This window comes from Mobula birostris, chromosome 6 (assembly GCF_030028105.1).
Source record: "Mobula birostris isolate sMobBir1 chromosome 6, sMobBir1.hap1, whole genome shotgun sequence".
In the NCBI taxonomy this organism is placed as follows: domain Eukaryota; kingdom Metazoa; phylum Chordata; class Chondrichthyes; order Myliobatiformes; family Myliobatidae; genus Mobula; species Mobula birostris.
Genome location: NC_092375.1, coordinates 84,267,029 through 84,279,143, shown reverse-complemented (window position 1 = coordinate 84,279,143; position 12,115 = coordinate 84,267,029). Strand labels below are relative to the sequence as shown.

Here is a 12,115-nt window from a genome sequence, read left to right as displayed (position 1 = left end):
GACTGGATGACACAGATTTGCAAATTGCAACTAATGATCTGACGGAGATGTAAACAGCAAGTGGTAGATAGAAAAATGGGACAGTGGAAAAAAAATACTCCAACACAGATGTAAACACAGCAGTTGCTTGAAATCTGAAATGAAGCAAAGAATGCAGGGAATTCTCAACAATCCAGGCAACATCTGTGGAGAGTAGGCATACAGGCACAAAGAAAACACACCAATGGCTCGACTTCGCTAAGAGTTTGAGGAGATTTGGTTTGTCACCAAAGACTGTTGCAAATTTCTACCGATATACAGTGGAGAGCAATCTAACTGTTTACATCCTAGGATTGCAAGAGGCCGCAAAGGGTTATAGACTCAGCAAGCTGCATTGTGGGCACAAACCTCCCTACCATTAGGACATGTTCAAGAGCTGGTGCCGCAAGAAGGCTGCCTCCTTCATAAGGATCCTCACCATGTAGAACATGCCCTCTTCTTGTTACTATGATCAGGGAGGAGGTGCAGGAGTCTGAAGAACAACATTTAATGATTCAGAAACAGCTTCTTCCCCTCTACCATCAGATTTCTTAATAGTTCATGAACCTACAAACCCATGAACCACAGTGGATGCAACCTCACTGGCTTTCCATTTGGCCTTGGTCCACTTACTGTTGTTTATTGATTATAGATCAACATTCAACACTATCATCCCCTCAGTACTAACCAACAAGCCGCAAAACCTGGGCCTCTGTATCTCCTTCTGCAACTGGATCCTTGACTTCCTCATTGGGAGGTCACAGTCAGTGCAGGTTGTTAGTAACATCTCCTTTTCGCTGACAATCAACACAGGTACTTAGTCCACTACTCTAACTCTCTCTACACTTGTAACTGTACAGGTAGACATGGTTCCAATGCCATCTAAAAATTTGCAAATGACTCAACTGTTGTTGGCAGAATCTCAAATGGTAACGCAGAGGCATGCATAAGTGAGATTAGCTGGTTGAATGGTGTTGCCACAACAATCTTTCACTCAACATCTGTAAAACCAAGGAATTGACTTTGAACTTCAGGAAGGGGAAGTCAGGAGACACACACCTGTACTCATCAAGGAATCAGCAATGGAAAGGGTGAACAGTTTCAAGTTCCTGGATCTCAGCATTTCAGAGGATCCATCCTGGGCCCAACATCTTGATGCCATCACAACAAAGACACACCAGTGGCGATACATCATTAGGATTTTGAGAAATCTGGTTTATCACCAAGGACTCCAGCAGATTTCTACAGGTGCATCTTGAAGAGCATTCTTACTGGTAGCATCACCACCTGATATGGAGGCTCTAACGCATAGGATCAAAAAAACAATCTGCAGAGGGTTGTACATTCAGCCACCTCCATCATGGGCACTAGCCTCCCCACTATCAAGGACATCTTCATCCAGAAAAGGGTGGCATCATCGTTACGGACCCTCACCATTCAGAACATGCTGTCATCTCATTATGGCCATCATGAGGAGGTACAGGAGCCTGAAGATGCACACTCAAAGTTTTAGGGACTGCTTCTTCCCCTCCACCATTAGATATCTCTACGGTCCATGGACCCATGAACATGACCTCATTGCTCTCTTTTTGCACTATATTTTAAAATATTTCTAATTGTAACTTATAGTAACTTTATATTTTACACTGTACTGTGGTCATAAAACAACAAATTTCATGACATATGTCAGTGATAATAAATCAGAGCCTGATTCTCACTATGTTGTTATTAATTTGCACTATTTAATTTTTGTAATTTATGGTAATTTTATGCCTTTTGCATTGTATAGCTGCCACATTACAACAAGTTTCATGTTATTTAAGACTGATAACAAACCCAGTGCTGATTCTGAGAAAGAAGATTGGAGTCAACATTACAAGTTCTTTCATCAGAACAGAAAAGGGTGGATATTGGATTCTGGGTTGTCGTGTGAACTTTGCTGAGATAAAAGACACACAGAGGACCCAAGGGAAGCCCACGTGGTCACCAGAAGGACATGCTAATTCCACCCTGATGGCATCAGAGAATCGGGATTGAACCAGGTCACTATTGTGAACCAGCACCACAGCGTCACCTGATCATTGAGGCTCCTGCACTGACAAAGGAATGATCATAAAGCAGTACTGATCCTTATATCTTGGATGCTAAGGTTTAGAAATTGGGCTGCAACTGTACAGATCTTTGGTTAGACCACACATGGAGTAATGAGATCAGTCTTGGCACCAAACATCGGGAAAGATCAACTGACTTTGGTGGGGTTTTATAATTACCAGAATAATATATGGACTGCAGAGGTTAAGGTATGCAAATTGTACAAAGTGATATTGTATTTTCTGGAATATAGATAAGAAATGGCTGATATCAATTACTGTAAACTATACTGTGCACTGTGACTTTCTCACTATTACTGCTGTAACACCCGGGGAAAGGTTTCACTGCTAACGTTATGGTCTTTCTGTAGAAGCAGTGTTTGAGTTATGGTTAGAGATAACGGGGGCTTTGGAATGTGAGCTGTCCAATGAAGGGAGTGTGTTTTTGTGTTGTGTGCCTGGCAGCGGGGTGAGCTGGGCTTTTGTTCAGTGGGAGATGAAGGGAGAAGACGCCGGAGAGGAGAGGTTGTAGGACTCAACCCGGAGCAGGGCCATGATTCAACAAAGCCCAGGGAGATTGAAGGAGGATTGGCGAAGGAGAAACCATGAGCTCCAACTTGTGCACATTACAGTGTTTCATTAAAATGAGCCCTTTTCTCTTTTTTTTGATTTTTCTTCACTAACCCTTTAGTCAGATTAAGAAATATAAAGCTAAATTGTTTAACTGTATGTGGTGTACTGTGTGTTATTTTGTGGTATTTATTTGTAACAGGGTAACGAATCATGCAGCATCCACACAAACGGGGGCTTCAGGGTGGGCTTGCACCTCAATCTCACACGTTTGGCAGGGCTGGAGATTGTCTTCCCTAGACTTACGCAGCTGACAGAACAGGAGTGTTTCACTGCGTTATGCAGAGGCAAGCAAAGGGAGTTGTCACTCTCGTTTGACATTTTGGTCACCTCACTTCTACCCCTCCCCATGCATTCGGTGCTCATGATGTGACCTTCACTACATTGGAGAAATCCAGCACAGATTGGTGAAAAGCTTTGCAAGCAACTTCTGTTCATTCCGTAAGGATAACCCTGAGTTTCTAATTGTCTGTCACTTCAATTCTCCCTTCTACTTTAACCTCATCTTTGGCCTTTTATACAGTTGCAATGAAGCCCAATGCAGGCTTGAGGAACTGCACTTCTCTTCAAACTAGACGTATATTCCAACATACAGTACATAAGAAATGGAAAATATTGGCCATTCAGCCCTTTGTGCACGTCAGATCTTTTTCCTCAGCATCACTTTCCCTCACTGACCCCCATCTCTTATGATTCCCTTTATATTCAATAACCTATCAGACCTTGAAACCTACCAACTTCTGCCTGAGAAGCAACTTGAATCTGTTCCAATTTGCCTACTGAAGCGACAAGTCCATCCACAGCAGATGCCATCTCCTTGGCTCTTCACTCAACCCTGAAACATCTGGACAGCAAAGATGCATACATCAGGATGCTCTGTATCGACTACAGCTCAACAATCAATGCCATTATCCTCTCAAAACTAATCAATAAGCTTCAGGACATTGACCTCAATACCTCCTTATGCAATTGGCTCCTTGAATTCCTCACTTGCAGACCCCAGTCAGTTTGGATTGGCAACAACATCTCTTCCAGAATCTCCATCAGCATAGGTGCACCATAAGGTTGTGTGTTTAGCACCCTGCTCTACTCACTTTACACTTGTGACTGTATGGCTAAGCACAGCTCCAATGCCATATTCAAGTTTGCTGATGACACCACTGTCACAGGGCAAATCAAAAGTGGTGATGAATTGGCATATAGGAAGGAAATTGAAAATCTGGCTGAGTGGTGCCACAACAACAACCTCATACTCAGTGTCAGCAGGACCAAGGAGCTGATTATTAACTTCAGGAGGAGGAAACCAGAGATCCAAGAGCCATTCCTCATCGCAAGATCAGAGGTATTGTGAGCTGTACTGTTCTTGGGTCAGCAAATTTAAATTTCTTGGTGTTATTGTTTTGGAGGATTGTCCTGGACACAGCACGCAAGTGCAATTATGAAGAAAGCACGTCAGTGCCTCTACTTCCTTAGGAGTTTGCAAAAATTTGGCATGACATCTAAAACTTCGAGAAATTTCTATTGATGTGTAGTGGTGGGTATATTGACTGGTTGCATCGCAGCCTGGTATGGAAACACTAATGCCCTTGAATGGAAAATCCTACAAAAAGTAGTGGATACGGCCCAGTCCATCACGGGTAAAGCCCTCCCCGTCATTGAACGTATCTACACGGAGCATTGTCGCAGGAAAGCAGCATCTATCATCAGGGACCAACACCACCCAGCACATGATTCTTCTCTCTGCTGCCTTCAGGAAGATGGTGTAGGGACCTCAGCACTCACACCACCAGGTTCAGGAACAGTTGTTACCCCTCAACCACCAGGCTCTTGAACCAAAGGGGGTAACTTTTCATTGAAATGTTCCCACAACCGATGGACTCACTTTCAAGGACTCTTCATTTCCTATTCATGATATTTATTTATTTATTACCATTATTATTCTTTCATTCTTGTTCTATTTGCAGAGTTTGTTGTCTTTTTGCACACTGGTTGAGCCCCTAAGTTGGTGCAGCTTTTTGTTGGGTTCTATTATGGTTATTTTTCTATTATGGATTCATTGAGCATGCCAGCAAGAAAACAAATCTCAGGGTTGTATATGGTGACATGTTGTTGATAATAAATTTACTTTGATCTTTGAACTTTGAATCACTGAGTGACTGCACCACCACAGCCCTCATGGCTAGAGAATTTCAGACATTTGCAATCCTTTGGGTGAAGAAATTTCTTCTCAGTCCCGTAGACAATATTAGACAAAAAACAGTCCCTTCCCTTATTGTTTTCTTAACAAGCTGATCCAAAAAACTGTATCTTATACACTCCATAAATTCACTATTACTAGTAATTTAGTTTTCGCAGACTCCCTGTGTAGCTCTGAGGAACATTGCACTGTCAAGTAGGCCATCAGTGAATCTCCCCCTCCAATACTAAAGTCAAAAAATCCCGTGGACCTTTCTGACAAATCCCACTCTTTTGTCACTGACAAAGTTTATCACTGAAACAGAGTAATTGCCCTCTTGCCCTTGGTAGGAGTTTCATGACTGCAAATTTGTTGCCACATTTCCCAGATTTACAATGATGATTATACTTCAGGAAGTATTTCATTAGTCATGAAATGATGTGGGTGACCATGAAGGAGTGAAAGGCACTATACAAATGTAACTCTTGATTCCTGGCAGTATTACCTGCTTCGACTGGCTTGCCTTCCTTCAGCAGGTTGGCCACATGCCTGGGCAACATGGCATACAGCAGCACATCAGTCTTTTTCTTTTCCACCTCCAGGTTCTTGGACAGGATCTGAAGCTCTTCCTTCTTGCGCTCAAGCTGATTGGACAGTTCGATCTCAGCCAGCCGCTGCTGGTTGAGGAGGATGACGTCTCGGGTGGTGTCATGTTGGGCAATATCAGCAAGATGCATCTTCCTCTCCTCCAGTTCCTGGAGGCAGCGCAGTTGTGGCGAGCACAAGTAGATCATGCACTGGATGGATCCCATCCACAGCATCTGCCCTGAGCATCAGAGAGGGAAAGAGAGCAGAGAAAGAGAGGGAATGGGAGAGAGGACAGAGATAGAGAGAGAGGAGAGAGGACAGAGAAAGAGGGAATGGGAAAGAGAGCAGAGAAAGAGGGAACGGGAGAGAGGACAGAGGTAGCGAGGGAATGGGAGAGGACAGAGATAGAGAGAGAGGAGAGAGGACAGAGAAAGAGAGGGAATGGGAGGGGGAAGAGAGGACAGAAGAATGAGAGATAGAAAAGAGGACAAAGAAAAAGAGGGGATGGGAGAGAGAGGAAAGATGATAAAGAGAGGGAATAGGGTGAGAATGAGGGGAAAGGGTGAGGAATAGAGAGACAAATATAGAAGAGAGAGGCAAAGAGATGAAGGGTGTGGGGAGAGGAAGAGGGTAAGAGAAAGAGAGAATGAGAAAGGGAGAGGAAGGAACAGAAAAAGAAGTGAGATAGAGAAAGGTACAAGAGACGGGAGATGGGAAGAGAGACCGAAAGTAAGGAAAAGAAAAAGGGAGGAAAGGGGATAGAGAGTGACATATAGAGAGAGAATGTAACCCTGATTATCCCATTTGGTACTATAATGTAATGTTACATGCAAAATATAACTTAGAATCTTTACCTTCTGGTAAACAAACAAATTTCACTCCCCTGGCTTTCCTCTATTCCCTCTCTGTCCGTTTACCTCTTCTCACCTGCCTGTCACTTCCCCCGCGTCCCCTCCTCCTTCCCTTTTACCTATGGTCCACTCTCCTGTCCAATCAGATTCCTTCTTCTCCAGCCTTTGATCTTTCCCACCCACATCCTTCCCCTTCCTCTTTATTCTGGTACTGTATCTTCCCTCTTCCTGAAGAAAGATCTCAGCCCAAACCGCCGACTGTTTATTCATCTCCATAGATGCTGCCTGGCCTGCTGAGTTCCTCCGGAATTTTGTGTGTGTTGCTGTAATCTTTGTGATACTTCCACAACAGTTGCAGCGTCCCCATGTGGCTTTGGGAGGAAATCCCATTACTTAGAGTGGGTTTGGTTCTTTTGTGCCCTTTTCTGCAGTCCTGGGCACCTCATTTAAATATGAGAGCCTAGAACAAGCACCGCATTGTCTGGTAGTGGTCCATTTGCCATGAAGGGGTATCGAGATCACTGCAGCCTTCTTCATCGCCTTGGACCCCACCCAACCCCATCCACACCCTGCTCTGTTCTGAATGGCCATACCTCGAAGTTTCAGCATTGGTTGACTTCTCCAAGACACCGGCATCATTTCTCTCCGAGTTTTCAGTACAAACTGGCTGTTAATAAACTTTCTTATGCTGGAAATGGTAAACGGCACTGCTGGATGGGTGATAGTGAAGTACTCATCGATTTTAATGTCCTTCATTTGTAACCCTGGCACATACTTCTGGATGTTCACTCCTGCCTGCTTCACCCTTCGCTGGAGAGATCAGAAGTTAACTTTTAATCTGCCTTTCTAGTATACAAGATGAATCAATCTTCAGCTGAGGCAATCAAAACCCTCACAACTCATCCGGTCTCGCTTCCACCTCCAGTTGATTACTATCGGAGGATGTAATTCACCAACAACAAAAATCACGGAGCAATGTATTGAGTGCGTCTGATCATTTTAAGTCCATTGATGTTTAGCACTGGCTATACCTCAGTGGCAGCCTGAAGATTATGGGTTCAAGCTCCACTTCAGGAACATAAACACATAATCCATTGTGCAATTTTAGAGCAATGCAGCAGCATCAGATACATTGACTTTCAGATGAGAGGGAAATCAAGGCTGCTTCTAAAGTGAATGCAAAAGATCCTACAGTGCCAGCTTATAGAACAGGCAAAGGCAATCTCTCAAAACACTGGGCGATTGCAAAGCCTTGCTAGGTTTGAAATGTCTGATGCATTTTCCAATATTACATTGGCTAAGAAACCCTTTGGGAAATCCTGTCGTCATTAAAAGTGCTCATTATGTCCTTCTTTCATACTAACATGTGAATTAAGAGTTGTTCTAGTTCTGTAACCATTTAATTAGTAGTGATCTAACTGTAATCTTACCTCTACATTCCCATCAGTCTGGTAGATAAACTGCCATTAGGAGTCTATCTAATATCTACCACTGCTTTCAAAATATTCAAAGTCTCAGATTCCACCATCCTCCTTTCCTAAATATTTCTGCACCGTAAACCCCAAACCATCCAAATCTCACCTTATGACCTCAGTTTTCTTGCTTTGATTGATTACATTCCATCATATCCCAGCCTCTGGGGGGGGGGGGGGGCGGTTTAATACACCACACTGTAGTTATTACAGTGTTTGATACTGAATCGTCATTCTGTATACACTCAGTGGCCACTTTATTAGGTACTGGAGTGGAACGTGGTGTGGTCTTCTGCTGCTGTACCCGTCCACTTCAAGGTTCAATGTGTTGTGCGTACAGAAATGCTCTTCTGCACACCACTGATATAACATGTAGTTATTTCAGTTACTGTCACCTTCACCTTCACCTTCCTGTCAGCTTGAACTAGCCTGGCCACTCTCCTCTGACCTCTCTTATTAACCAGGTGTTTTATCCCACAAAATTGCTGCTCATTCGATGCTTTTTGGGTTTTTTTTTGTACCATTCTCTGTAAAATCTAGAGACTATTGTGCATGAAAATCCCAGGAGATCAGCTGTTTCTGAGATACTCATACCACCCCCTCTGACACCAACAATCACTACACGGTCAAAGTCACTTTTATCACATTTCTTCTCCATTCTAATATTCAGTCTGAACAACAACTGAACCTCTTGACTATGTCTGCATGGTTATATACATTGAGTTGCTGCCACATGAATGGCTGATTAGATATTTAGATTAACGTGCAGGTGTACAGGTGTACCCAATAAAGTGGCCACTGTGTTTATATGTTGATCAATGATGCCAATATTGCTTATTATGATGTACATACATTTTTATTAGTTCCCATTTGCTGCCTTTCAATGTTTTCAAACCCCAGCTTGCTCCGGTTGTCCTTTAAAACCCAAATCCTGACAACAGCAAGTAATTTAGTTTGCTATTCTGTAGACTGCTGGTGAGCTAGGGTGAACAAAATACTCTCAGGCCTGCTATACCTATTGTTTGCCCACCATAACATAGTGTAGAGGTGCAGCTTGTAGTGCTGCTGCCTCACAACCACAGTGCTCTGAGTTCAACCCTGATCTCAAGTGCTGTCTGTGTGGAGTTTGCATGACCTCCCTGGGTTTGCATGGGTGTCCTTTGGGTGCTTTGGTTACCTCCCATATCCCCAAAGGCATGGGCTTAGTAGGGTAACTGGCCACCGTAAATTGTCCCTGATGAGTAGGCAAGTGGTAGAATGTAGGGGGAGTTGATGTTAATGTTGGGGAGAATAAAGTGGGAATAGTGAAGGGATTAGTGTAAACAGGTATCTTAGTTATAGCATCATATAGAACAAACACTACACCCATAACAAACAGTTGGTGAGAAGGGATTGATGGATTTGCATAATTGTGCACTTGCCTGAATTGAACCTGGGCTACTGTGTTGACTCACATTCTCAAGCAAACTCCTTTTGCAAATCTCAGTTACTTTCCTGCAACTCATCCGGTCTCACTTCCACCTCCAGTTGATTACTATCGGAGGATGTCCACACTCACTTTCTGAATCTGACAACACATAGCTTAGGAACAAGACACAAAGGTTTACCTCCTTATCAAAGACAATATGGAAAGGGAATGCGTCACAGAAAGCTTTGTTGTCGATCCAGAGCTTCTCCGGATAAACTGGCTCAAAGGAGTACAGCAAGTTACCTGGTGATAATAACACATCTGGGTGGTTAGTAAACTTTTTTACATGTTTCTGGTTCTTGGCAGTTCTTTAATGATAGGGAACCAATTACATTGAAGGCAATCATTTCATTATGCTCATCACTGTAAAATCACTGCAGTGGAAGAGTTGGCATATTAATTAACAACTTACTCCCTAACTCAGTGCCAAATGGACTTGTTTGGGGTGTCTTAAAGGTCCCATCTTTATCTCTGGGCACCACTGCAGGCTGATGCAACACTGAGGGAGAACATCACAGTGCAGATGATGCCCATTGGCATCTACTGTTCACTGTCTTCATGTATTCATGGTCCTTCCAGAAATGGGTAATTGGTTAGCATGGATTCCATAGGTCAAAGGGCCTTTTCCCATGCTACATCTCTTTGTCTCCAAAACAGTGGAAAATATGCACGCAGGTGTGAATTTCCATGGGCAGAGCTACCTTTGTACCAGATAGTCAGGTGGTTGGTCCAACCAGAATCTCGAAAAAGCAGATTTGCTAGATAGTCACTCATTTCAGAGGTGTATACAATGTGGCTGCTGTATTTCTCTTTCTGGTGAATACACTTCAGTACATTGAGGGATTGCAGAATTCAGTTCTAAATTAATAAATAGGGCAAAACCATATCGGTAATCAGGGTTAGAGTAGATAGATGAAGGAAAAGAAGATGAGGGGGGAGACAAGTTGGATCGAAAGGATTGCACACCTGGGAAGTCAATAAGCTGTGTTTCTGATGTTCTAATGCATTTATGAGAAAGATGGACATGTGAGAAGGAAAAGTCCTGAATTGAGGTGGCACAGTGGCACAACTGGTAGAGATGCTGCTTCACTCTTCAGTCCTGATCTCAGATTGTGTAGTGTGAAGTTCACGCATTCTACCTCTGACCACGAGGTATCCCTCATGAGCTCTGGTTTCACCCCGAAGATCTGCAGGTAGATTAATTGTCCACTGTAAATTACCCCTGGTGTGGGTTGGTAGTAAGAGAATTAAAGGGTTATGTGTGAGATGTTGCAGGGGTTGCAGGGAAATAAGGAGAGGGAAGATGGGATTGATGGGGATTGCTCCCCTGCACCAACATAAACTTGATGGGCCAAATGGCCTCCTTCTGTATAGTTGTGACGAAAATACAAAATATGTTAACTATTTTTCTGAGCAATGTCAATAATATACTCTTTTATTTTTGGTTAAATAATTTATCACAAGTTTCTTAAACTTGAATGAAACATTCTTAGAAATTCAAAATACAGAATAATGTGCAAAAAGCTGATGAGTTTGAAGTGCACTATCCATGATTTATTTCATTTAATTTGCCATCATTAAATATAAAAGAACATACCATAGCCTAATTTCACAACACTCCTGACAATGTCCCAGTATGTCCTTCTCCCCGACCTATGGGACGGTGCACGATGTTGTTCCTTTAGCTTGATCAGATGCTTCTCAATGTCCTGTGTATACAGTAGGCAGTATGTTAGTTCCTTCACAGGTGCTGCCTGGTTCTTACTCAGTGACTATACTTCCTGTTAGAATAACTTCCAACAAGAATGAAGTCAGTATGATAGAGTGAGCAGGGTCCACCACAGACAGGTCATCTAGGCTGCCAATCTGACTGCTAAAGGTTTGCCCTGTTGGCTTTCAACCACTGATATAACGGTCTGCGTCTACTAATGCCAGAAGGTGATTTACTCCTCAGCTGCCAGGGTCATAAATCCCCCCGAGATTGACCAGGAGTATCCTGGAATTAGGGGTTCTAGAATACTCCTGGTCGGACTGGAACACGTTCAGAGAAGTGGCTACCTACAGCCATCGCATTAACATTGATCTGTGACTGGCTGCAGAGAGAAGTGCGTCAAGAATGTCACTGTTATTAAACACACCTATGTGAGGGAAAACGAGAAGCCATGGCTGCACAAGTCCAAGCACAGCTGAGAGATGGATGCTGCCTTCAGATCGGTGAATAAGGTAGCTCTCACATCAGCAAGAGCTGCACTTTCCCATGCCAACAGGAAGGCAAAACAGAATTATTCACAGAGACGATGCAGCTCGGTGTTCAATGCCCAAGAGGATGACAATATCCTACCTCAATGACCACTGTCCAATTGCACTGGCCTCAACAATAAAGAAGTGCTTTGAACAGCTGGTTGTGGATTGCATTAAATCCCAGCTTCCTGCAACAGTGGGCTTTTTCCAGTTCGCTTATCAGTCAAATCAATCCACTGATGATGCCATAGCCTCTGCACTCCGCTCCGTCCTGTCCCACCTAGAAAACGGTGCCTCACATACCAGGAATCTGTTTACTAACTTCAGCTCAGCATTTACTATGATCACCCCTCAGAAGCTGGTGGGTAAACTGTTCTCGTTGAGTCTCAACAGCTCTCACTCTAGATCCTGGACTTCTTGACAGAAAGCCCACAGTCAATCCATGTTGGCAGAAACATCTCTAGCTCCATCACACTAAGCACTGGCACCCCAACCCTGGCTAAATGCTCAGCCCACGCTGCTGACGCACGACTGCACTGCTAGACCCACTTCCAGTCGAATCACGAAGTTCGCTGATGACA

The 12,115-nt window shown here is 43.5% G+C and overlaps 1 protein-coding gene across 1 annotated transcript in view; it reads right to left on the bottom strand.

The window, feature by feature from the left end:
* The window catches only part of LOC140198701 (guanylate cyclase soluble subunit beta-2-like), a 54,973-nt gene that overhangs the window by 26,889 nt on the left and 15,969 nt on the right, over positions 1–12,115 (bottom strand). The window contains exons 8-11 of the mRNA XM_072259718.1: positions 10,873–11,002; positions 9,433–9,536; positions 6,947–7,163; positions 5,420–5,740 (exon numbers count right to left, since the gene is read on the bottom strand). Of these exons, the coding sequence (XP_072115819.1) occupies positions 5,420–5,740; positions 6,947–7,163; positions 9,433–9,536; positions 10,873–11,002 (772 nt within the window). The remainder of the gene's footprint in view (positions 1–5,419; positions 5,741–6,946; positions 7,164–9,432; positions 9,537–10,872; positions 11,003–12,115) is intronic.